The 23,285-nt window shown below is 37.7% G+C and overlaps 2 protein-coding genes across 2 annotated transcripts in view; both read left to right on the top strand.

Annotated features, from left to right (window-relative positions):
- Positions 1–2,125, top strand: part of LOC310965108 (E3 ubiquitin-protein ligase MARCHF9-like) — a gene marked incomplete at both ends in the record, with an annotated part of 8,308 nt that extends 6,183 nt beyond the window's left edge. The window contains 2 exons of the mRNA XM_083938523.1: positions 407–599; positions 1,842–2,125. Coding sequence (XP_083794649.1) covers positions 407–599; positions 1,842–2,125 — 477 coding nt within the window. The remainder of the gene's footprint in view (positions 1–406; positions 600–1,841) is intronic.
- Positions 2,126–5,848: 3,723 nt separating this feature from the next.
- Positions 5,849–15,224, top strand: mettl1 (methyltransferase 1, tRNA methylguanosine). Its single transcript, XM_083938418.1, has 6 exons — positions 5,849–5,964; positions 6,262–6,389; positions 6,502–6,686; positions 10,645–10,758; positions 12,755–12,856; positions 14,196–15,224. Exons 1-6 carry the CDS (start codon positions 5,885–5,887, stop codon positions 14,313–14,315), a joined length of 729 nt encoding a protein of 242 aa, XP_083794544.1. The 5' UTR covers positions 5,849–5,884; the 3' UTR covers positions 14,316–15,224.
- The last annotated feature ends 8,061 nt before the right edge of the window (positions 15,225–23,285 follow it).

Genomic DNA, 23,285 nt, shown 5'->3' with positions numbered 1-23,285 from the left:
ATCTCTGAATGAACACTATGTATATAATATTGTGGGAGAGTTTGTGCCATGTGGTATTAGTGAAATGGCTTAATTCATTCAGGAATTATCTAATTTACTTGCAGATATATTTTTATCATTTGTGTAAACACCTGAATTTGGCTGTGAGTTTTAGCAGCCATGCAGAAACTGCACACGGTTAGTGAATGACAGCACTGTAGTTACATCACTTTGAAGAGCTTCACACTCCCAGAGTGAATTGGGGCAATCAGGCATTTGTCATAAGCAATCTTAACATACGCTGTCAAACAGCATCAGAACCTGAGACAAACCCTGCACTATTACAGAATCTCACATAATCAAGAATCACTTTATTTACATCTACAGTTCAGGGTTTCAGTTGATGCGTCTCACTCTGTCTTTCTAGTGGCAGGCCATCTCTCTGACTGGGATCGAGAAGGTGCAGATTGCGGCCATCATCCTGGGCTCTCTGTTCCTCATCGCCAGTATCTCCTTGTTGGTGTGGTCCTCTCTAAGTCCCTCAGCCAAATGGCAGCGGCAGGACCTTCTCTTCCAGATATGCTATGGCATGTATGGCTTAATGGACATAGTTTGTCTAGGTAAGACACAGATACTGAGGGTGTAAATATTAACAAGTTTTTTACAAGTTAACAAGTCGTTTTTAACAGATTCGGCGGCTTTATTTTAAACGTCCATCATTGCCTAGTAATTTCCCAGAAATAACTAATCAGATATACTTAACAGTTTTCTTCGCTTAATGAATTCCAGTTAATGTCCAGAGAGTATTTTAATTCACACATATACAAACAAACATTTCCAATAGGCTAATAAATAAATATTTACTTGGGTTTAAATAGAGAAGTTCCTTCAAGGGAAGTACGTTTTTTTCCAAAATTACAGTTACTTGGGAAACCGTTCAGAGACCCATAAATAAGGTCTAACAAATCTGGCTTTCAATCAACACATCTCACTCAACTTATTAACAAGATTAAGAGTCTACAGCGACGCTAACAAACTCACACTGTTCATGTTAATTAGGTTTACACATAAGTTTACCGTGTTCACCATATTATCTAAAAGTTTTAGCATGCTATAATTTGCTACAGTAATTAGCACTAAACTCAAAATACAGTCGAGGCTGACAGGAATGTTGTAACAAATCGACTGGAGTGGGAACCAAATTTCATTGCAATCCATCCAACGGTAGACATTTCAATCAAAACCCCAAACTCTAACGTCATAGCAGCGCCAGAGAAAAGTCACCAAGGTTAGTCGCTTCATCCTGGGCATTATAATTGTCTTCAAAAACTTTCAGGACAATCTATTTAAATGTTTTCAAGAAGTTTTACTGTAAAAGCTAAAAGGTCACCAGTTAAAGGCGCTATAAAAGAAAAGTCAGGGGATCACAAGTCAGTAGCATTCATCCTCTGGAAACCAGGAATGCCTATAAACGATATCAGTACAGCCCGTCCAATAGCTGTTGAAATGTTGTTATCCTTACTTTTATATTTAAACCTCAGCAGCTTATATAACACAGTAATTTAATGAATGATCCATGTGCATACTTGTTTATTCTAAGTGTGCAGACACAAATAATACCCTTTTTTTTATTGTGAAGGGATTTTCATCGACACGTTTCTCACCAAATATCCGTCCAAAATACCCACAAACAAGTCTCGTATATTAATCTTTTTATTTTTGTGAACGTTTTGTTCTTATTCACTGTGTACCTTCTTTACCTTTCAGTACGTCCTGATTCTCATTGAACAAACAACTGTTTGTCTATATGTAACCCTGCTTCCTGCCTACGACCTCCCCCACACTTTGTCCTTTATACCCAGGCCTTATAATCCATGAAGGATCATCTGTTTACCGGATCTTTAAGCGCTGGCAGTCGGTGAACCAGCAGTGGAAAGTGCTGAACTATGAGAAAGCGAAGGACTTAGGTGACCCCATCAGTTCCAGCAGTAAAGGCTGTGTTGAGAGGAACTCGGATAGTCGACATGTCGGGACCGTTCTCAACCACCACTGTGGCCACACCATTTTGCACATCCTCAGCCGGTTAAGACCCAACAGCCTGCGCAGAGCCAACCATGAGGTGGTCATGAGGGTGACCACTGTATGATGCCAATGTTTAAGGAGGAAATCAATGTGTTGATTGGGATTCAATAAAAAAAATCTGCCGCATAAACACTGCCGTTAACTTCTAGTGTCACAGTTTGCAAAGCAGATTCTCCCTGAGCTCAAAGTGGCCAACGAGGCATACTTTTGCGATTGGGGCAAAGGGAGAACATTGAAATTTTAAAGTCTTTAAAAGAGCTGTACTAGAAGTTCTGGCAAAAAAGTGGACTGTGATTGCCCCCCACATCTCAAGATGATGTTTTTTCACAGCCACATGCACAAACATGCACGTGGGACCGGGCTGGCTGTCAGAACAAACAGTAGAGAAACTGTTTCATTCTCTGCTCAGGACGCCATTACTCCACTTTATCTTTCTATAAAATATTTTTTGGTTGCTATATTAACGCTCTGAGTGCTGAGTACAGCTCCTGAAGACAACGACTGCAAAAACAAGACAAAAGAAAGAAAAAGCTTTGATTCTTAAAGCTATTAAACATTTTTTTTTCACCACCATGACCTATGTTACAAAATGTCATTGAACATGGTTTCTGTTTTCTAAAAATGTTTTTTTTACGTCATTCAGTTTGATTTGACTCTATAATAGAGAGTTTGATGGTTAACGCCTGGCCAATCTCAGTGCTACGCAGGGGGTGTCTTGCCAAGAAATGCAGGGGATTCATAATAAATGCCCAGAACCCCTGAAGGTCCGTCATGATCTGATAGATTTTTCACTTGAAGCAGCGTCAACAGACTAGACATGAAATAGTCCGATAAAACTTTGAGACATGACGCAATTGTTTTAAAATGAAGTACATTTCATGTTTTCTAATAAAGACTTTGTTGATCTCAAAGGAAACCTGTATTTTGTTTTGTCTGATTGTTAGGCAACAGGATGGATCTTAGTTAACACTCTTGACATGTGCAGATTGGTTTTGCTTGTTGGGGGTTACACAAATATCAGGTTGTTGTAGGCAAAATCAAATAACACACACCATGGGGTTGTCTCTCTCCACTGTCAACTAAATAATATAATAAAGAAATCATCTTTAATAATCTGGGGAAAGCCTGACTGAAAAATCCATTCACATCTTAGAAGCCTAGAAAATATATAAATATCAAAACTAAGGAGAGAAAAAGACAAAGCAATAGAGCTTAGTTTACAGCGGACGGTCTTCTGTGCATAAACAAGTCTCTTATAAAGCCTTACAGCTATAATGCGTCACCACCTCCTTGACAGACTGAACTGAGGGATATTAGAGTTTACTCAGAGGGAACTGCAGCCTTTACATTTAATAAACACAGTGAAAATGATACATGTGAAAAGTATTCATGAGCCTCTGAGTGGTTTCAGGAAGTATTCCGAGCCCTTCACTTATATTCTAAATATTCACTAAACTCTGTATTTGTGAAGTTTAACTGTGGGTGGGCTACAGTTTCTACTGGAACCACTTTATTTTGGAAGCATAGTGGGTTTTTTCTCACAATTTCATACTCCCAAGGTGCATGGTAAAGGGAACAGAGTCTTAAAAACTCCAGCAACACTTGTAGGATATATATACCAACTTAATTTGAAGACTGACGCATCAAGGTCTGTGGCCTTCATCTGGGTCATCAGGAAACACGCTGGTCTTACAATAAAGTTGTTCTATACGCTACAAGTGTTGCTGGAGTTTTGACCTCAAAGTAAAAAACACACATCTTTGCAAAGTTTCTTCAGTACGACAAAAAAGCGTGAGTGACCAACTTAAATGTTGCGCATCAACAATAATACTAATAGTAGTCTGTGTAAATACAACATGCACAGAGCTTAATTACAGAGCATCAGTGATTATATTTAAGTACTGTATTTGAGGTACTTGTATTTTAATGTTGATGTATGTTACACCTGTATATGTTCATTTAAGAGGCATATAATGTAAGTTACTTCTCCTCTCCACTCCACTATCTATCTAAATGCTACAATTTTACTTTGTAGATTAAGATTTTATGTGTTGAACATTTGGTGATTAAATTAACTGTGGGATCATGAGAAAGGACAAGAAGCAACTCTAAATTATATATTTTTTCCAGACTTTTCTCTAATTCTGCTATTTTTCTTGTTAAATATTGAATAATTTTACCTCTTGATGTCTGTACTACTAGTTCTTTGTTTTGCTCTGTTCTGTTTTGTTTTGTTTTTGTTTTATAAAGCGACTTTGAGTTCCAGAAAAGCACAATATAATACCATTTATTATTGAGTTTGAGGACCCCTAGCAATTACAAAATAATTTAGATATACTATTAGTGCATATTTATTTATTTTCACTATTATTATTTTCTATTCATTTTCATTTGTTACATATTATTATTTTTTTAATACAATTTAAGTTCTCCTTTTTTATCCAGTGTGCCTTGTATGTTTGTCGAGAAGGGTTATTTATGGAGGACTAATCTTGACTTAAGTCTCAATAAATAAATAAATGCATTAAATAATTATAAATAATAATAATAATAATAATAATAATAATAATAATAATAATAATAATAAATACATGAATAAATAAATGCTGAAATAAATGAATAAATAAATGCATTAGTATATGTATAAATATATAAAAGAATAAATGAATGTATTTATAAATACAATGATAAATAAATGCTTTACTTTATTTCTACATTTTTGTTGACTTTATTTATTTCTGTATCTCTGTGTCCGTATGTTAATGAGTTCCCATTTATTCATGCATTTATTTATTGATTTCAGCATTTATTTATTCATGTATTTGAGTATTTATTTCTGCATGTATTCATTTATTTATACATTAAATTATTCCTGTATTTGTGCATTTATTAATACATTACTTTATTCCTGTATTTATGTATTTATTTATACATTAATTTATTCCTGTATTTATGTATTTATTAATACATTACTTTATTCCTGTATTTATTTATACATTAATTTATTCCTGTATTTATTTATTAATACATTAATTTATTCCTGTATTTATTAATTTATACATTAATTTATTCCTGTATTTATTTATTAATACATTACTTTATTCCTGTATTTATTTATATATTAATTTATTCCTGTATTTATTTATTAATACATTAATTTATTCCTGTATTTATGTATTTATTAATACATTACTTTATTCCTGTATTTATTTATACATTAATTTATTCCTGTATTTATGTATTTATTAATACATTACTTTATTCCTGTATTTATTTATACATTAATTTATTCCTGTATTTATTTATTAATACATTAATTTATTACTGTATTTATTAATTTATACATTAATTTATTCCTGTATTTATTTATTAATACATTACTTTATTCCTGTATTTATTTATATATTAATTTATTCCTGTATTTATTTATTAATACATTAATTTATTCCTGTATTTATTTATTAATACATTACTTTATTCCTTTATTTATTTATTTATTTATTTATGCACTTATTTATTAATTTATTAAGACTTAAGTCATGTTTACTCCTCTATAGGTTATTGTCATTGGTCTATGCCATGATATTGTAAATAAATTCCTTTTCAATTAAAAACGGACAAAAACTTCGAGTGTGTAATTGTGCAGCCATGCCGCAAACCTGGCAACCCTGGGCGGAAAAAGCTGCTTGGTGATGACGTAAAAACTCCGCGACTCGGTTGTAATCGGTTGTAAACCAACTTCCCACGCTGTAAACAAACGTGTCCGGTTGTTTATTTCATAACATTGTCGTCTAGCAGCGTCGGTGATCGTGTTTAATCCAACATGAGTTCGTCGATGCCGCAGAAGCGCTTCTACAGACAGAGAGCGCATTCAAACCCGATGGCTCACCACACGTTTGACTAGTGAGTGATGAACATGTGTCTGACTCTGCAGCGGCGCGCCGGTGTTCACTGTGTTAGTAACGTTAAGATGTTCAGTCCCTGCTGTGAAAGAAAGCAGCTGCTCACTAACTCTGTAGAAAGTTTTGTTTCCAGTAGCCTGTGATTTCAGATATTTTTCTGCCTCTGCAACAAAACACTCTACAGTGTCAACAACAATAAAAAGAGTTAGATTCTATAATGAATCCGCACTATTTCTTTTTATGGATGTTCCACAGAACACATGCCAACTGTTCTCAGTGTCTCCTCTTTTCTCCTCAGTCCCGTGTGTCCTGAGGAGATGGACTGGTCAGAGCTGTATGCAGACCTCTTCTCTGGCACCCCCTCCGAGAAAGAGACCCCCCGAGTTGAGTTTGCAGACATTGGATGTGGATACGGGGGTCTTTTAGGTAATTATATTGCTGATCTGACCGCCTGCATTTCTCACATATCACAGTTTTGCTCTGTGTTGACCTCATGCGCCCGTCTCTTGTGTCCCTGTGTGTCTTAACCTTCACTCAGTGGAGTTATCGCCACTTTTCCCAGACAAGCTCATGCTGGGCATGGAAATCCGGGTCAAAGTGTCGGATTATGTTCAGGATCGTATCCGGTCTCTGCGTACGTCAGAAGCAGGAAGCTACCAGAACATCGCCTGCATTCGCAGCAATGCGATGAAGTACCTACCCAACTTCTTCTCTAAAGGACAGGTAGGTCTGCATCTGTACGTCTGCTGCTGTGTGATGAAGCAGGAGGCTTTTTGTCCGCCTGATAATAAAGTCACGGCTGAAGCATTATTTTCAGCCCAGTTGTGTATGAATACAATTTTAATTAAGACATTAAGGACGGTATCGGGTTAAGCTTAAAAAGTGATCCCATGTGCTGAAAGCGCCCTGACGATGGCACATTGACTCACCTACGTCTTATGGTACGACCCCAGGTTACAGCACTCATCGGATCACAACTGCATCCAGAAAACTGTCGGTTCCCCATTGCTTTCGCTTATTCCTGTTGGGGCGTCCGTCCACCCTGAATGACACAATTTCCTTTATACGTACTGAATGGGTCCAGACTTCTATCATGCTGAGTAGGAGACCGCTCGTTCGCCAAAGGTCCGCACAAGCACCATCAGTCACCGACCGTCATGATCTGCTTGCGAGGTTGGCAGCGTATGAATGAGTATCCTTCTCTTTGCTGAGCAGGATATAATAGAAACATTGTAATGGGAAATTCACTTTATTACATTTATGTCCCTTAAAGACAAAAGCCCAGGCATTGGCTCCCTTCCACATTCACACACATGCATTTGCTCAACTGGTCCCAATAATGCTGCAGCCTCTTTTTCTACTTGAGGTTTACTTGTGTTGTAATTTGTCCTTTTTCCTTCCTTAGTTTGGTTTATTCATGGATGTAGAAAGACAAAAAAAGAATCCAAGGTATAACATGTGAAAGTGATGAACACTTTTTTCAACATGGTCCCTGATGGAAAAGGACATGCAAACACATACAGCCCCTCTAAGGGTTAAAAACAAGAACAACCACACATCAGAATACCCTCAGGTTTACCCAGGCCACAGTCGTGGGTCTATTTTTCCTAATTATCCGCTATCATTTTTGTCGCTTCCATTTTAACATTAAGTCGAAGGCTTTTCCATAATATATTTTTCCAGTGTAGCAAACAGACTTTCTTGCCTCACTATGTACACATGCCACCTTCTACACATTGTTTTTACAATTTACAAAACTTCTGAATTGGAACGGCTTCCCGCCTTTTTCTTTGCCCGCTCCCCCACATGCACCACTCAACTCAAAATGACCTCGACCCACAATCGTTTAATGTCTCTGTTCCCCTTGAATCTCCTCAGTCAAATAAACGCGATTTACTACCAGCATCTGGCGTCCAGCTCTTTAGATAAGCCTCACAGTCGGTGTCTTTACCTGCATTTTAACAGCGGCTCATTAACTTTTATACAGGTTGATCCACAACCTCCGGATAATCAGGGCAAAGAAGTCTCACTGGTCATCGTGTGGATGTAAATAAAGAAGAGCACACAGTCAAGATTTGATGTTACAACTATGAAACTGACTTTCCTGGTTGGGACACAACTGACCACAGCGTCAAAGTATCCAATGATGAGTAGTTTGTCCCTAAAGTTATCACAGTGAACACCAAACTTTCCTAAAATACTACTTTAAGTCCTAAAATATAGTAGAATTACTTCACACCATAATCACATTGGATTTAATCAACTCTAACAAATTGAACTCTGAACCGTATATTGCAACCATGCAAACGAGCCAGAAAATAAAGAAATGTAGGTTGGTTATTTAAAAAAGGTCCCATATTTTAAAAATACTGTGAAAGTATCAAAACGCTCAATTCATAAAGAAATGCACACAGCTCGTATTCAGAAACAGCCTTCACACGAACTGTTTCGGGGCCGCTGCAGTGTCGTGAAAGTCATTCACTGGATTTAAATCACAGCGTATTGTCCTTGACTCTTCTATCTAAGCACCCATTCATGCTTTGAACCATGTTCTGATTTGTTTTGGGTGTTAATTGTTGTGCCAAAACCAAAGTTGGAGCAAAAAGTCCCTCAGCATTGCCGATCTGTTGTGTTCACATTATTTACAATGTTTCAGGCCTCAGACCTTCATAAGTTTAAATTCATGAATGGAGTTTTACTTTCTGTCACAGTCAGAGTTTATGATCCAGCCTAAAAGCAAGAAGAAGTGTTACCGTTTAAGTGTTAATAGTTAAAAGACAGACCATTATAACATCTTTGTGATGGGCTGCGGGAGGCGCAGTAATATCGGGCTCTTGTGGGCCACTCACCCCACTCACCCCCTGCACACCATCCCAGTTAACAAACACCACAGGCAGAGTTGAAGCTGACCCCTGGGAAAAATGTAATAATACATTTGTCAGTCTTGAAAAAATGCATGCTCTTTTCCCCTGAATGTTACAACTCACCGCCCATAAAGTAGCAACACTTCATTAGGCCCACTAGACCATTTTATGGTAATGACAGTTGTGATTTTATTTTGACTTATTAAATTGTATCAAAATTGCCTTACACACATGAAAAGACATCAAATACAATTGAGGATAAAACCACAATAAAGTCCAGGACTTATTTCCATTGTGGTCCGCAGGACAAGACAAGACACTCACAGCGTGCGTGTGATAATAAATAAAAACATTTTTCTTAAATAAAAATAAAATTGTGGAAATGGTTGCCGGTGTTAAGAATGTTTGACCACGGTATAAAGTAAAAGCGGTATACCAGCACATCTCAGACTACATCTGCATGGTGAAATGCTACAGGAGGTACATTTTTTGTAGATTGATGGTTTATGTGCTATAATTGTAGAAATAACACATGATGTTCATTGGAACTGAATTGGAGCTCATATACAAAAGGCCTGCGGCTCTCTAACAGCGCGTTCGACGTGTCCTATAATAACCTTAAATTAAAGCCAACAGTCTGTTCCGGCACTGTAATTACTTTCTTTATGTTCACCATATGGACTGAATTAATTTATACGGATCGCTCATTAAATCCAGGATTTCACAACAATGGGGTCATTGACTGACACGCAAGGTATAGCACCAGCTGAGTGCAAGACGCTATTTATCCGTTCCAATTAGCTTCGGTAATCTATGACTTGTTGAAAGTCGCATTAGATAATACAGTGGGATTACTGTACCAGGGTAATTTTAGGCACCCCGGGTAAAAAAAACCTCACCTCAAATGGCCCCGAGCGAGAATAAATAATGAACATAGGGAAGTAATTGCTGTAACACTGACACATTTACATTTATCACATTTATGGAACACAAGTTATATACAGTAGGTGTTTGATGTAAAAACCCATAAACTGATATGCTACGTCAGCTAGTTTAAAGTATTTCTGTAGCCTGAATTAAGCCTCTTGCCAAACTGAGATTGGAAATGTTTCAGAGGAGCTCTCAGAAGTGTCTTGGCCTCACATTAAGGTGACACTCCCTTTAGCTCATTAAGAACTTCATAACTTGCATCTCTTGACATGCATTAATTTATCAGGGATTACCAAGTTTCTAGCTGCAGCTTGCTTCAGTATTAATTGTCTTCCCCGCTTGTGATTAAAAGAAATAAAAGACGACCACCCAGACTAGTGCTCAAAATCTCGTCCCAATCCTTCTCATGTGCGTGATGTAGATTCTAAAGACCTGAAAATACTTTTTTTCCTTCTTCTTGGTGTGTTTTGTATCCAAAAAAGGTTTTCCATCATCACCAAAGCGGCCCCGAGGCTGCAGCAGTCCCCGGTGATTATCCCCACGTCTTTCTGTCTATACCTGACATTATTTATTTTAACTAATAAAAAATGACTGAAATGTATCAGCCAGACTGGTAGCAATGGAGCCTTCACTTGTACACTTGTCAAAGACAGAGACATGGAGAACTGTATGGGGTGGGAAAAAGTTCAAGAAGGGAAATTCCAGTTTTGCAATCAGTGCTGCTTAAAAACCAACCACAAGCAGTGACAGGGGGCACATTTACATTAAGATGACAATCATCGTTTATCATATTATTATCTGAGTAAGTAATGACAGGAGAATTAACCTTTTTTTTAATTTTGTCCTTATGTTAGTGCCTCTGACCCTTTTTTATTTGTGTCTTTCAGCTCAGTAAGATGTTCTTCCTCTTCCCTGACCCTCACTTTAAGAAGACCAAGCACAAGTGGAGGATTATTAGTCCCACACTGTTGGCAGAGTATGCCTACACGCTGAGAGTCGGGGTACGTACTAGTTTGTTTCGTCACTTTCTCATTCTAAAATATGGCGAATAAGCACAAATATTCAAATACAAACATTCACTGGTTTCAGCTCTCTCACATATGACGATATAACATCAAAAAATTTCTTGTTATTTAGTTGGACAAAACCTTTATCTCGATCTCTGAGAAAGTACATTTCGGACATTTTTTTTCTTTTAATGGATGACAGGTTCATTGATAATGAAAACAGTTGAAGGTGGCAGCCGTTATTCCGGCCAAGGTCATCGTCGTTGAGTGTGACACGACAAACAGCAACACTTTTCTTAGAACTTTGTCGTCATGTTTGTTTGTATTTATTATTGGGCAACAATCAGAACCAGAAAGGTTTTATTGCCCAATTTGTTATATTGCACATTTGAGGAATTTGACTCAATGATGATTGGTGCATAACAGTCAGCACAATGCTACATTATAAAACACAATAGACATAATATAAAATATAAATCAAATATTAAATAAATGATTATATTAAAATATAAATAAACAACATGAAAAAATATAAGAACAAGTAGAACTACATTTGTTAATTGTCTATTTTTAAATGTTGTTTTTAAAGTTAAATAATTGTCCAGGGGATGTAAAAGTACAAAAATATGTGCAAGGGGGGAGATAGTACCGACGTGTTTAATGTAAGGAGTGGGTCAGGATAAGAGATTAATGATGAGGCCAGCTGCAGTGGAGCTCTGCGGCACAGAGGAATAAGTTATATCAGGCATTGGCTACACAGGCGGTACTTTGTCTGACCAAGTTATTGTTGTTTTTAGGGTTTTAACAGGATTTCTTGACGATAAAAAATTAAAATCACCAGCCTTATGCTTTAAGATAGTGACGTTTCTATTCTATCTCAGATTTAAAGAAAATCTGCAACTGAGACTTTTACCACGACCCCAACACATTGGAGGAGAACTGGATTTCATTTCATTAGACTTGATATCACTGAAAACCATCTAATACTTCAACAAAAAATCACCACTCCCCTCATCATTTTATCAGTTGATTGCAGTGTGCAGAAATCCATGGATTCCATGGAAAAAAAATTGAGCAACCGGTGTGGCCTGCAGCTGGTTGACGTCTGCACACGCCCTGCTTCTGCCTGTCAGATCTGTCAGATTGTGGGACCATCGAATAAGACTTGAGCGCTGATGGAGGTTGTTTGGAACAATGGAAGGCTTGTGTCCAAATTTGGCTTTATCGTTTTTCCGTGTGTGTGTGTGTGTGTGTGTGTGTGTGTGTGTGTGTGTGTGTGTGTGTGTGTGTGTGTGTGTGTGTGTGTGTGTGTGTGTGTGTGTGTGTGTGTGTGTGTGTGTGTGTGTGTGTGTGTGTGTGTGTGTGTGTGTGTGTGTGTGTGTGTGTGTGTGTGTGTGTGTGTGTGTGTGTGTGTGTGTGTGTGTGTGTGTGTGTGTGTGTGTGTGTGTGTGTGTGTGTGTGTGTGTGTGTGTGTGTGTGTGTGTGTGTGTGTGTGTGTGTGTGTGTGTGTGTGTGTGTGTGTGAGCTCTACAAGGGCCTTCAGCATTGGCACACAGTCGTGCTGGCGGGGAGGCTGTCAAGAAACTCATTTATAGAGGATGTTTCGTTCATTAGTGCAGGCAGGCACAGGCTGTCAATCTCATCCTGCCTTCTCTGAAATAAAACCCATACATGCCGACGTGCACTTGTGTTGAAATCTGTGCCATTGCTGAGTTTTCTACGAAATCCTTGTTCTCGTAATGTTATCTGTCCAGCCTCCAAAGTAAACAGCAGGGACATACTGTAGGTGATTAACCTCTGTGTTGTCTGTAGGTTATTTTTATCTTCTTTTTTTTAGCAGGAACCATTTCTCTCCTGGGGTGATGAAACCTAACATGCCCTGGGTTGATTTTACCATCGATATGCACGATTAGCCACGAGTGAAGCTTGGTTAACATATTTTTCCCAGGACTGTATTAATAACCTTCCTCTGTTTGTCTTGGCATGTCAGGGTTTGGTGTATACCATCACAGATGTGGAGGAAGTGCACCTGTGGATGGTGAAGCACTTCACTGAACACCCACTGTTTGCACGCGTCCCTGATGAAGAACTGGTACGTGGATGTGGAGCTTTTCTAATTTGACAACAGAGATGATGTGAACTAATTGTCTTAGATTAGTGCCTCATTAACACACACACACTGTGACTGCAACGTGTCCATGTCTACCTGTGCAATCATTCCAGTGTAAAAATAATTTACAGAAAACTTAAAAAACAAATTAATGCAAAAAATAACCATTTCTCTCTTTAACAAAAATATTGGTAATTTGTGTCAGTGTATCGATAAAGCCCCACAAGGGGTAGTAATTAAATGTGTTGCTGTATCGATATCACCCCTACTGTATATTGATTATGTAGCTGAGCTACAGCCAGGTAGCCTAGCTAATGCTTCATTTACACAATTTAAATGCAGTAAAATGAGACAAACAGGAAAACATCCCATTTTTTTCTGACTTGGGAATGTTCACGCATTATTCCAACATGGCTTGTCCCACTGTTGACCTTGAAGTCACAACTGATAAATGGTCTAAATTAGCTACTTTTGTTGCGTTACATATTTGTGGTGGTTGGATAACAAATTAAAGCAGACCCAAACCGTGTATAACTCCTTTTAAAGGAAAAGTATGACATTTAGGGAAATCTTTATTCCTGCAGTAGCAGAGAGTTAGAAGAGAAGAGGGATACCACTCTCCTATCTGTACGCTAAGTATGAAGCTACCCTCTAAGTTAAGTGCCCACTACAAAACTTCTAAAGTTGTCAGTTCGCTGCACTATTCACACTACACAACTTTGTGTCTTGTTTTCACACGACCCGATTTACCTGCGACAGGGAGTCACGCACTACTAGCTGCAACACGTTCTCATCCCAGCTCGTCACATAGTCACAAGGGGTGGAACGCATAATGTTGTGAATTCAAAATAAACCGGAGCACTTGCTCTTCAGTTGAAAGCCCCGTGAGTTTGAAATGGATGGTCAAGGGGCAATTTGGCATTTTACGCAGGTAATGTACAAACCATTTATTTTCCAGAACTGCTCACTTCTTGGAGTCTTCGCTGGTTGCGTTGCAACTGGTCTGGCTAAGCTAAGATTACTGGCTGCTAATGGTAGCTTCTTTACTGTACAAGCATGAGAACAATCTTCTCGTCTAACCCTCAGCAAGAAAGCAAATAAGCCGAAAATGTTGTACTAATGCTTTAAAAAGTTAGTCATGTTAACATTAATGACAGAACAACAGAGAGAATGCTGGTTATAACAAAATAGGTTGAGTTTAGTTTCTGTTTTTGAACAATTGTGATGTTTGAACAGTGTGAATAAACTCTTGTCACTAAATTTTCGGTTGATATATCTGCCACTGCTCTCTAACTTAACTGTGTCCAATCTATTTTGACAGGCGGAAGACATCATAATAAGTCGTTTGGGTACCTGTACAGAGGAAGGAAAGAAGGTGCAGAGGAATGGAGGGAAGAACTTTCTTGCAGTTTTCCGAAGGATTGAGGACCAAAAAGTTTGAACATGCAATGAACTGAAGTAATGGTCGTATGCGGTTATTGCTGCTCTGTGGATCTGGAGGCTGGGGCTTTTTCACCCACCACATGAACAGTGATTGTCTTTTTTTTAATTAATGGACAAACTTTTACACTGTTATCCAATACAGGGTTTGTATTTGGTTTGCCACATAGTTTACGCATTTCATTCCTCAGCTTACAAAAGTCAGCACAAGGGAAGTAAATCTTAAAAGTATCTCTACTCAAGTGAGATGTGTTTTGTGTTGCTTTTTTAAAATTTACTTTTTTTTTCTTTTGATTCAGTTTTACTTCAGCCAAACTTCCAAGTGCTCTTCTAGATTATCTTTAAAGCTGTAAATTATTTTAGTAAAGGTAAAAGAATGGGTTTGGCTCACTTTAGTGGTGATCAGTAGATGGTCTGTAAACGCTGAAGAGAACAGGAACAGCTGAATCAAAAATAAGTAGACTTTAGGCAATGTTGTTTTATGCATTGCATTAAATTTGGGGCATTTCTACCAAAAAACTTCTTAAAGGAGCAGCTCTATACTTTATCCAGTATCCTAGATTTCAAGAGGACTTTTGGTTTTACTGCTTAAAAATGACAAAAATATTCCATCAAATGATATAACTTTGTTGGCGTCATGGTGTTTATTCACAGTTTTTTGGCGGCTGAATCTGAAATGGATCAGACTGAGAAGTTTGCCAACAATCGACATCCTGCTCTGGGTCATTGTCTGGTTTAAAAATAAACCTGCATGCTGCTGCACGTTCTGTGTGAAGTGAATGCAGACTGAAGCAATCATGTATAAAAATCTTTGCAGCTCTTTTAACAAAGCTGTTAGAAGAACTTGTGTAACTAATACCTATATGTTTGATTGATTACCGATTAAATTAAATTGAGTCCACTTATCTAAAACCACACACTGACCACAACTGGTGTTGCTCCTAAATGTCATGTGATACCCAAAATAAACACATTATATTATCTTCATCTCCTAGACGTGTCTGCTTTGGATCTTTGTGAAGTCCAAAAAGGAGTCTGTAACAGAAACAGTGGTTTTCTGTGCTCATTTTATGATTCTTGTGTGTCAGGAGTTGGAAACAGGACAGTACAGGTTTTGCTGCTGCAGGGGGTGGTGATTAAGAACAGGACAGCACATGTCTCAGTGATGGATGGAAACCCAGACACTGGAAAACTTTAGATGATCTCAGAGAGCATTGGAAGCACTCCTTAATAAATCAATGATACCATTAATATGAAGTTCTGTAATTTTGTATTCTCTGCTAATGTTATTAGCATTATTTGGCCATAGTTGAATTTTATTTTTCTTTAACATACGCTGTATTGTTCTTTTTATTCAACATCCGCGCACTGATGCAAACAGATTGCATCTTAAAATGGCGTCTGTGATTATGCAATAGACTTGTAGTAGACAGTGCTAAATGCCAAGTGCATCTGTGGGCTAAAGTTCATCTGTGAACATATGAACATGTGAAGTCCATGCCCACTCTCTCGCAGCAGTATTTGCTCAGACCCTTGACACTGAACAGCTCCAAGCTATGAGGAAATAGTTTAAGTTTTTGGTGAAGCAACTCTATGGTCATCTGAACCCATGAAAAGCATATGCACTATCAAAGCCCCAGGCAGTCATTTATTCTTGAATAAAAAAATTCCTGTTCCTAGAATAGGCCTTATGTGCTGTGTGATAGACTGGCCTCCTGTCCAGGGTGTACCCCACCTCACGGCTGATGTCAGCTGGGATCGGCTCCAGCCCCCCGTGACTCCATTAGGGACAAGCGGTTGAAGATGATGATGATGGATTTTGGAGTAGGCATGAATTATGCATGTGTGCATGTGTTTCCTGTACAGCGGAGATGTCGAGCGTAAAATATGCTGTCTGAGCTGCTTCCGTGTTCCAAGTCCAAACCATTATATCTAATATATATATATATTGCCATTGTTGGCAATACCAGCTGATAACAATGCATTATTCTGTATTTTAACATAAGATGTTCCTTTATTAGTCCAACAAAGGGGACATTTCCTCATTATAGCAAAAAAGCGGATAGCAAACATTTTATGCTTGCAAACACTGTAGAAACATGTCCATAGATGGAAGTCGGACATACTGTGTACTATTATTTAATGAGACACGAATAAGACAGAAGTGAGAATAAACGGTGTATTCCTTCAGCTTTAACTGTTGTTAAAGTGTAATTCCAGCGCAAAATCATCCCATGGTCTTTTTCGGGATTTGGATACATCAAATAAACCATTGTTTTTTTTTCGTGTAACAACTATTAACGGGGAAATCCAGGACTGTGCTTCATTTTATGTGTGGAGACTCTTATCATGCTGCTGCAGAGGTTTGGTGTTATTGTGAGCAGTGTTAGTGGTTAAAAAAGCTGTTTTAATGCCCTCACTGTACTGCCCCGAGCTCATCAGTGTTAGCGAAGCGCCAACAACGTAGTTATTGAACCCGGAGTTATCAAAAGAGTGTTTTGAAAGACTTACCTACTGTCCCCGGTACCAACTCCTCTCGTAGTTAAGTCCAAATGCAATCCAAAAGGAAGGAGCCCATTGGTGCTTTGTTTCATGTGTAAGGACTCTTCTCGTGCTACTGCAGAGGTTTGGTGTTATTTTGAGCAGTATTAGTGGTTAAAAAATGTTTTAATGCCTTCACTGTAATGCCTCGAGCTAATCAGTGTTAGCCACATCCGACTGTTAGCGTCTCCTCCGGATTTCTCCTTTAATAGTTGTTACACGTCTGTCTCGATGGCTTATTGTATGTATGTAAGTGCCGGAAAAAGACCATAGGATGATTTTGTGCCGGAATTACACTTTAACGCTGGGCGCTACCATGTTGGATTTTGAGGTTGGGGCCTGAGAGATCTCTGACTGTGAACTCAGAAATTCTGACTTAAGGGGGCGTTTTAAGGGGGCATTTCTGACTTCGAAATCGGAAATTGCAACTTCCGAGATCAACTGGAACACAGAATAAGCCCCATCTCATGGTCTGCCATGACAGCTGAGCAGAGTCACCAGATTCATTTCAGAACTTCCAGCTGAGCAACTCCATCTGATGAGAAAGACCACAAGATGTGGCTGCAGGCTTCAAGAACTCAACAGGGAGTTATTTACTGAAGCTCTATTTCCAACTTTCAAGCTGAAAGCTCTGACTCATTTCCTCAAGTCTACATGTGCTTTGATAAATACAGGAAGTATTCACGTAATTTTTTTATGGTGTGAAAAGTTTAATCAGTCTAGCCCATCAAGTCTGTGATGTTGATGAGGAGCTACAGTCCTGTTATCATTTATTGCCATCTGGCAACAAAGCGAATTGCCACATGTGAGCCAAAGTACATAATATAAACAGGTATATATATATATATATATATATATATATATATATATATGTGTGTGTGTGTGTGTGTGTATATACATTTTATATATTTACATTTTAGTACGATCAGGTCATCAAACATGTTCAATTAAATGTGCTGCAGGGGAATCCCAGAAAAAAACTATAATATTGAGTCGCATTTGGAAAAAATGTGGATGTCAAACCCAACGAATGAGTTGCTTCTGGACCTCAGAATGTTACTGAGGTCATATGTAAATGTGTTTAAGTTAAGTCTCAAGTTATAACACACAGGGATGTGTCAAAACTTGGTTTCACTGATTTCACTGTCAGCTTTCTCCTCTGTCTGTTTCATCATGTTCTCTTTGTCTCCAACTTCTCCCAGTTGTCCTATTTCCCCATAATGCATGGCTGCCTGTGACTCCTATCCAAGGAAAATATATCCAATATCCTATTGTGGTTGAGCTTGGAGGCCTTCAATAGTTTGGCTTTTCCTCCACCCAAAACCATTAGGATTTCTTTTGCCTCCCCTCAGACTAAATTTACTTTTCTATGTTAGTCAGCTATTACACAAACTGGAAGAAAATTGTTTTGTACAGTATACTAAGAAGAGCTAGTTCATTTAAATAGCACCTTTAAAGAGCAGATGTCATGCTGGTTCCCAATGCAGGGCAAAATAGTAAGTTAAATACAAAACACATTTATGGCAGCAGCATTTTGGACCACTTGTAGATGATTCAGGGAAGTCTCGCTCAGGCAGGTGAAAAAAGAAATGCATTATTCAAAACAAGAGTAAATAAATAAAAATAATTTCCAATTCAACTGGGGAACAATTGGCTTAAGTTTAGCAATGTTGTGTGAAGGCGCGAACCAAACCATTAACACATTGGTCAAGTCTCAAAGCCCGGTCCATAGAAACACCTAGATTATAGAGAGAAGGAATCCATCACTTTCCATCACTTTTGGGACAATGCCAGCTACAGAAATAACAACCTCTGTTTTGTCAGTGCTGTGTTGTGTTATGTTGTGTCAGTGTGCAACATTTTGGGGCTTCAACACAACGTATAACTGAATATCGTCCGCATAAAAATGGAGGGAGATATCTTTAAAGTTACCTATTATCTACCCTAGAAGTAGCATGTAAAGAGCAAACAGCATCGGGCCCAAGACAGAACCTTGGGGAACAGCACAAGACAGAGATTCAGTTGATGAGGCATAATTATGATAATCTGACTCCGCCAGATGGATTGATTCGATAGTTCTTTGCTGATGGGATAAACCATGTGTCTATCACCGACATATGGACCAAATCAACCATTCTGATCAACATAGCGTATCACATGCTAACAGCGTCGAGTCAAAGCTCAGAAAGTAAACAATATGTCGGTTAAGGATATTTGCCATTTGTGTAACGCAAATTTACAGATAAAAGGCACAATTTAAGTTCCCCGGTCCATATTCCAACAGGAGGATCCAAGAGAAAAAAGCGTTTGCGAGCAGCTTGCCTCAAAACCAACGCTGATTGTTTGGTAACTTGGCAAACCTCTCCAAATTTTCTCAGAACCACCCCAGAGCTGAACCGGAGATTCCCACCCACTGCCTGAGCCTCTCAACCAAGACATGGTGGTCCACAGTGTTAAATGTAGCACTGAGGTGTAACCGAACCAATACAGAACACTATCCTGCGCACTATGCATTAAGAGGTCATTTGAGACTCTGAGCAAAGCAGTTTGAGTTTAGTGCAATTTTTAGGAAACCAGACTGAAACTTTTTCAAAATGTTGTGCACATCCTCATTTTTAGACCTACAACTTGGAAATAGGCCTGTAACTCTGGGGCAAGGAGGGGTCTACATTAGTTTTTTTAGAGGAGTGTTGTGTTGAAGAACATTATGTTTTAAATAAGATGGGACATGATGACTAGATGTCAGAGAGTAATTGATTATGAAGAGCACACGAGGACCAATTCAACCAATGACATTTTTCAACAAGGCACTGTCACATTTGTTATTTTACAGATTTAAAAAAATAAATGTATTAATTAGTGAGCTTTGGATGTGCTGGGTAACTGATTTTGTTAATTCTGGACAGAGCCATGTAAGCTCTTTCCAGTCTTTGTGCTAAGCTAAGCTAAGTGACAGCTGGCTTTAGCTTCATGTTTAACATACAGCCATGAGATGAGGAAGGTCTCAATATTCTCGTCTAATTCTGAGCAAGAAAGCGAATAAGTCTATCCTGAATTGTCAAACCCTGTCTAATATTGGCATTCCCTAGACATTTTGTTTACTGTCGCCGTTACAGCATAAGTTCCATTTGTACACCCAAAACATAAACATTTAACATTTGTATTGCCATTTCAGTTTAGATCATACAGATAGCAAAATCATCAGTACTGTTTCTTTCATCTGATATTTCCTCATATTTTGAAGTGCAAGGAACAATGTAAAAAATGCAGCAAAAATAAATTTACATCACAAAAAATTCACATCCACTGATTCGCCCAAGATGAATTAAATCTCACTGTTGCTCTTAGTGGTTGAGTTAGAGATATTTAGATTAAGTAAAGCACAACCAAAATGACTTGAAATTGCTTTAAAAATCTAGCAAGATATACAATCTTAAATATCCCACATTAATCTTTAAAACATACTTAGATATGCTACCTAATCAAAAAACTAAACTAATCTAAAAGACGTGTCTTCTTGTTTTATATACTGCTGATACAGAGGTGCTGCTGTTGTTAAAAATGCTGTATAAGAGCTAAGCTCCTAGAGTAAAAACAAGCTTCAGAGGAAACAAATCCAAAGCTAATTGGGAAGAATGATTAAGAGAAAACAATTGAGACGAAGAATGTAATCAGGGTTTTATAACAGTATTAAGGTCAACTAGTTCTATATGTACTGGCAGGAGTACATCTGTAAACAAGACATGCAATCAGGACAAAACTGTACAATATTTCACAATTATTGGACAGGACGTAGAGGACAGCAGCACATCACAAAACAGTTTTGCTTGTGTAAAACCATCAGATGTGATATGATGTAATGCATATCTGTTATCGATAAACTTCTGCAAAAAGGCTGATTCAACTTCATCCCATGTTTGTTGTTTTTCCTGCCCAGAGTGACGTTTCTCTGTAAAAACAACCAGGCATGGTTCATTTCATCTTCTCTCATCTTTCAGTGTACATTTTCTGTGAAATCCCAGGTCTGTTATACTCTTACCACAAACAAAGACAGTTCATTGTCTTTATTCATCACATACAGCCAGAATGAAAAAAGGGTTATCATCCAGATCCATCTTGTGTCCAGATGTGTTCTTAATCTAACAGGTCTTAACCTATTTTTTTATTCATGACATAAAAGTGTCTTAATCGTTTACTGCATGTATGGCGATAGAAAACATATTCAGGCATTTTATTGCTCCATTTTGATTCTTCATTACCACATCCTCATATCCTGTGTGCTCACAAGCAGCTGTTGTGCATTTGGCAAATGTTGTTAGTAACTCTGCTCCTCGGCTTACAGACTGCATACAGATTACTCTTTGTGTCTGAACATGTACACCACAAACACAAGCTGAATATTATACTCCAAAGAGAGAACAATGAGTGAACAAATGCAATGAGGGACTAACCTAAAAATAGAAATTTGACAAAAGGAGCAACATGCATGTATAAATTAGTGAATAGTAGAGTCTCTATTCTCAAGACTCTTAGCCAATCTCACCTGAGTGGCTCAATCTGTGGTGGTGACTCTTTGAGGGAATACTTAATGTAGTGATTCCCAAGGGTACAAGGGCCAAATGGGATTACAATTCACTATGATGCTGATATTACTATATTTACACCAGTAGCTGCCCACCAACATGAGTCAGCCGTAACACATTAACACCACATGTTGCGATTGAAAATACATGATATCAAATTAGCAAGCAAGCTGAGAGGTTGAAATAGTAGCCTTGTAGAAAAGAGTTGAGATATGTAACTAAAAGTAATGCTTAAACCATTTAAAGAGCTAAAAGTTATTAATAAATATATTTGCTAAAAAATAATGGATAGATAGCAGTTGAAATAGTTAGCTAAAAATAATTAATAACAGGCTCACACCATTATCTAAAAGCAGCCTGATTTCCAAGCTTTTATTGTATAGGACTGTGGGACATTGGGACTTGTAAGAATGTTGGTTACCAGAACATAACAAGGAAGGGTAACGAGAAAAACCCAGAACAACAAGAAATAAAACATTAAAACAAACCAAATCTATCTATACTACATCTTCGTCACTATATAGGTTTCCTTGCTTTATTTTGCCTCATTTGATGCAATGGACGCCATTTTCTTCTCTCTTCCATGTTCTTCTGGTGTCAGAGGTTACCAGCACATGACACACCGCTGGAGAAACAGTCTTTACCACTGTCTCATTTCTTTCTTCTTTAGCACCATCATCTGCAATGGCATTGCTCTGTGAAAACTGAGTTGTTTCAGTCAGTGTGAACTCTGTAAACAGGTCATGGTCCCATGGTTTTGATCCCCCGTTAAACATTTCCAACCAAGAATGGTTCTCCATCGTCAGCTGTGGGATCAAAAGCTCAAACATTAAGACAGCACAGAGCTTCAGGCTGACATAAAACATAAGTGTGACAATGAGTAGCATGCAGGACGTGCACACTTCCAAAATAAAATAGTGTCAGCTGTTAATTTGTGAGTGTTTGTTAATCGACATAAAATTGATGACACAACTATCATGCAAAGATTAAAAAGATTAGTTCATGTTGAAACAATCAGAGCTCGATCAGGTAGGTCAGTTTGAGTTGGTAGAGGCTGTTTGCCTTAGCAGTCATAGTCTAAAAAGTCAGTTATTGGCCAAGTTTCTTTATATAGAGTGAGGGAGATCTCCCCAAAACATAAAATAATCCATAAGTGGCGATAGAATTTTTTTCATTTAGTTTTTTTTAAACCCATCCAGTTTCTCTGGATGCAACCAGGACCCTCTTATTATCGTTATTATTATTATTATTATTATTGTTATTATTATTATTATTATTATTATTGTTGTTATTATTATTATTATTATTATTGTTATTATTATTATTATTATTATTATATCTAATGCTTCAATTTGCAAAAATAAGACACATATTTTTGAAAACTTCACCATCACTATGACAGTTTTTCAACACGTTTTCCAGAAACTACCATAGAATTCAAATACCATTGAGAGTGAAAGCAAAAAACCCAGAATAATGAATCAGGATGGAAAGTGATGCTACAATATTACATTTTTTAAATCAATCACCAGAAACTCCAACCTGTGACATCTACGATGTCTCTTCAGGTAAAATGGGAGTTATATTTGAGATGTTCCACAATGGCATGTTTGTTTTATAAGAAAGAATCAGTGTTGCCTTCAATAACTTGAATTTTTTCTTATGTGAGCTAAAAAAGATTTTGTCTGAGCATAGTAATCAAAAATGTAACTTTCTGTGTGTCTAACGATCAACTCTCACTGCAAAGCAATATCCTCCCCTATTGACACCAATACTTGTTCTTAATAAATGTTCCTATATGTATATGCAAGTGTATGTACAGTATGTGTTGAACATTAACATCCTGT

The sequence above is a fragment of the Echiichthys vipera genome (genome assembly GCF_963691815.1).
Source record: "Echiichthys vipera genome assembly, chromosome: X".
In the NCBI taxonomy this organism is placed as follows: Eukaryota; Metazoa; Chordata; class Actinopteri; order Perciformes; family Trachinidae; genus Echiichthys; species Echiichthys vipera.
The sequence above is the reverse complement of the archived record's forward strand: the minus strand, read 5'-3'. Positions and strand labels throughout refer to the sequence as shown.

What these genes read in the sequence shown, in the direction of transcription:
- mettl1 (XM_083938418.1), top strand. Translation starts at nt 5,885, where the DNA reads ATGAGTTCGTCGATGCCGCAGAAGCGCTTCTACAGACAGAGAGCGCAT. An exon ending in GCTCACCACACGTTTGACTA is followed by an intron (nt 5,965 to 6,261) that starts GTGAGTGATGAA and finishes TTTTCTCCTCAG; the next exon opens with TCCCGTGTGTCCTGAGGAGA. An exon ending in ACTTCTTCTCTAAAGGACAG is followed by an intron (nt 6,687 to 10,644) that starts GTAGGTCTGCAT and finishes TGTGTCTTTCAG; the next exon opens with CTCAGTAAGATGTTCTTCCT.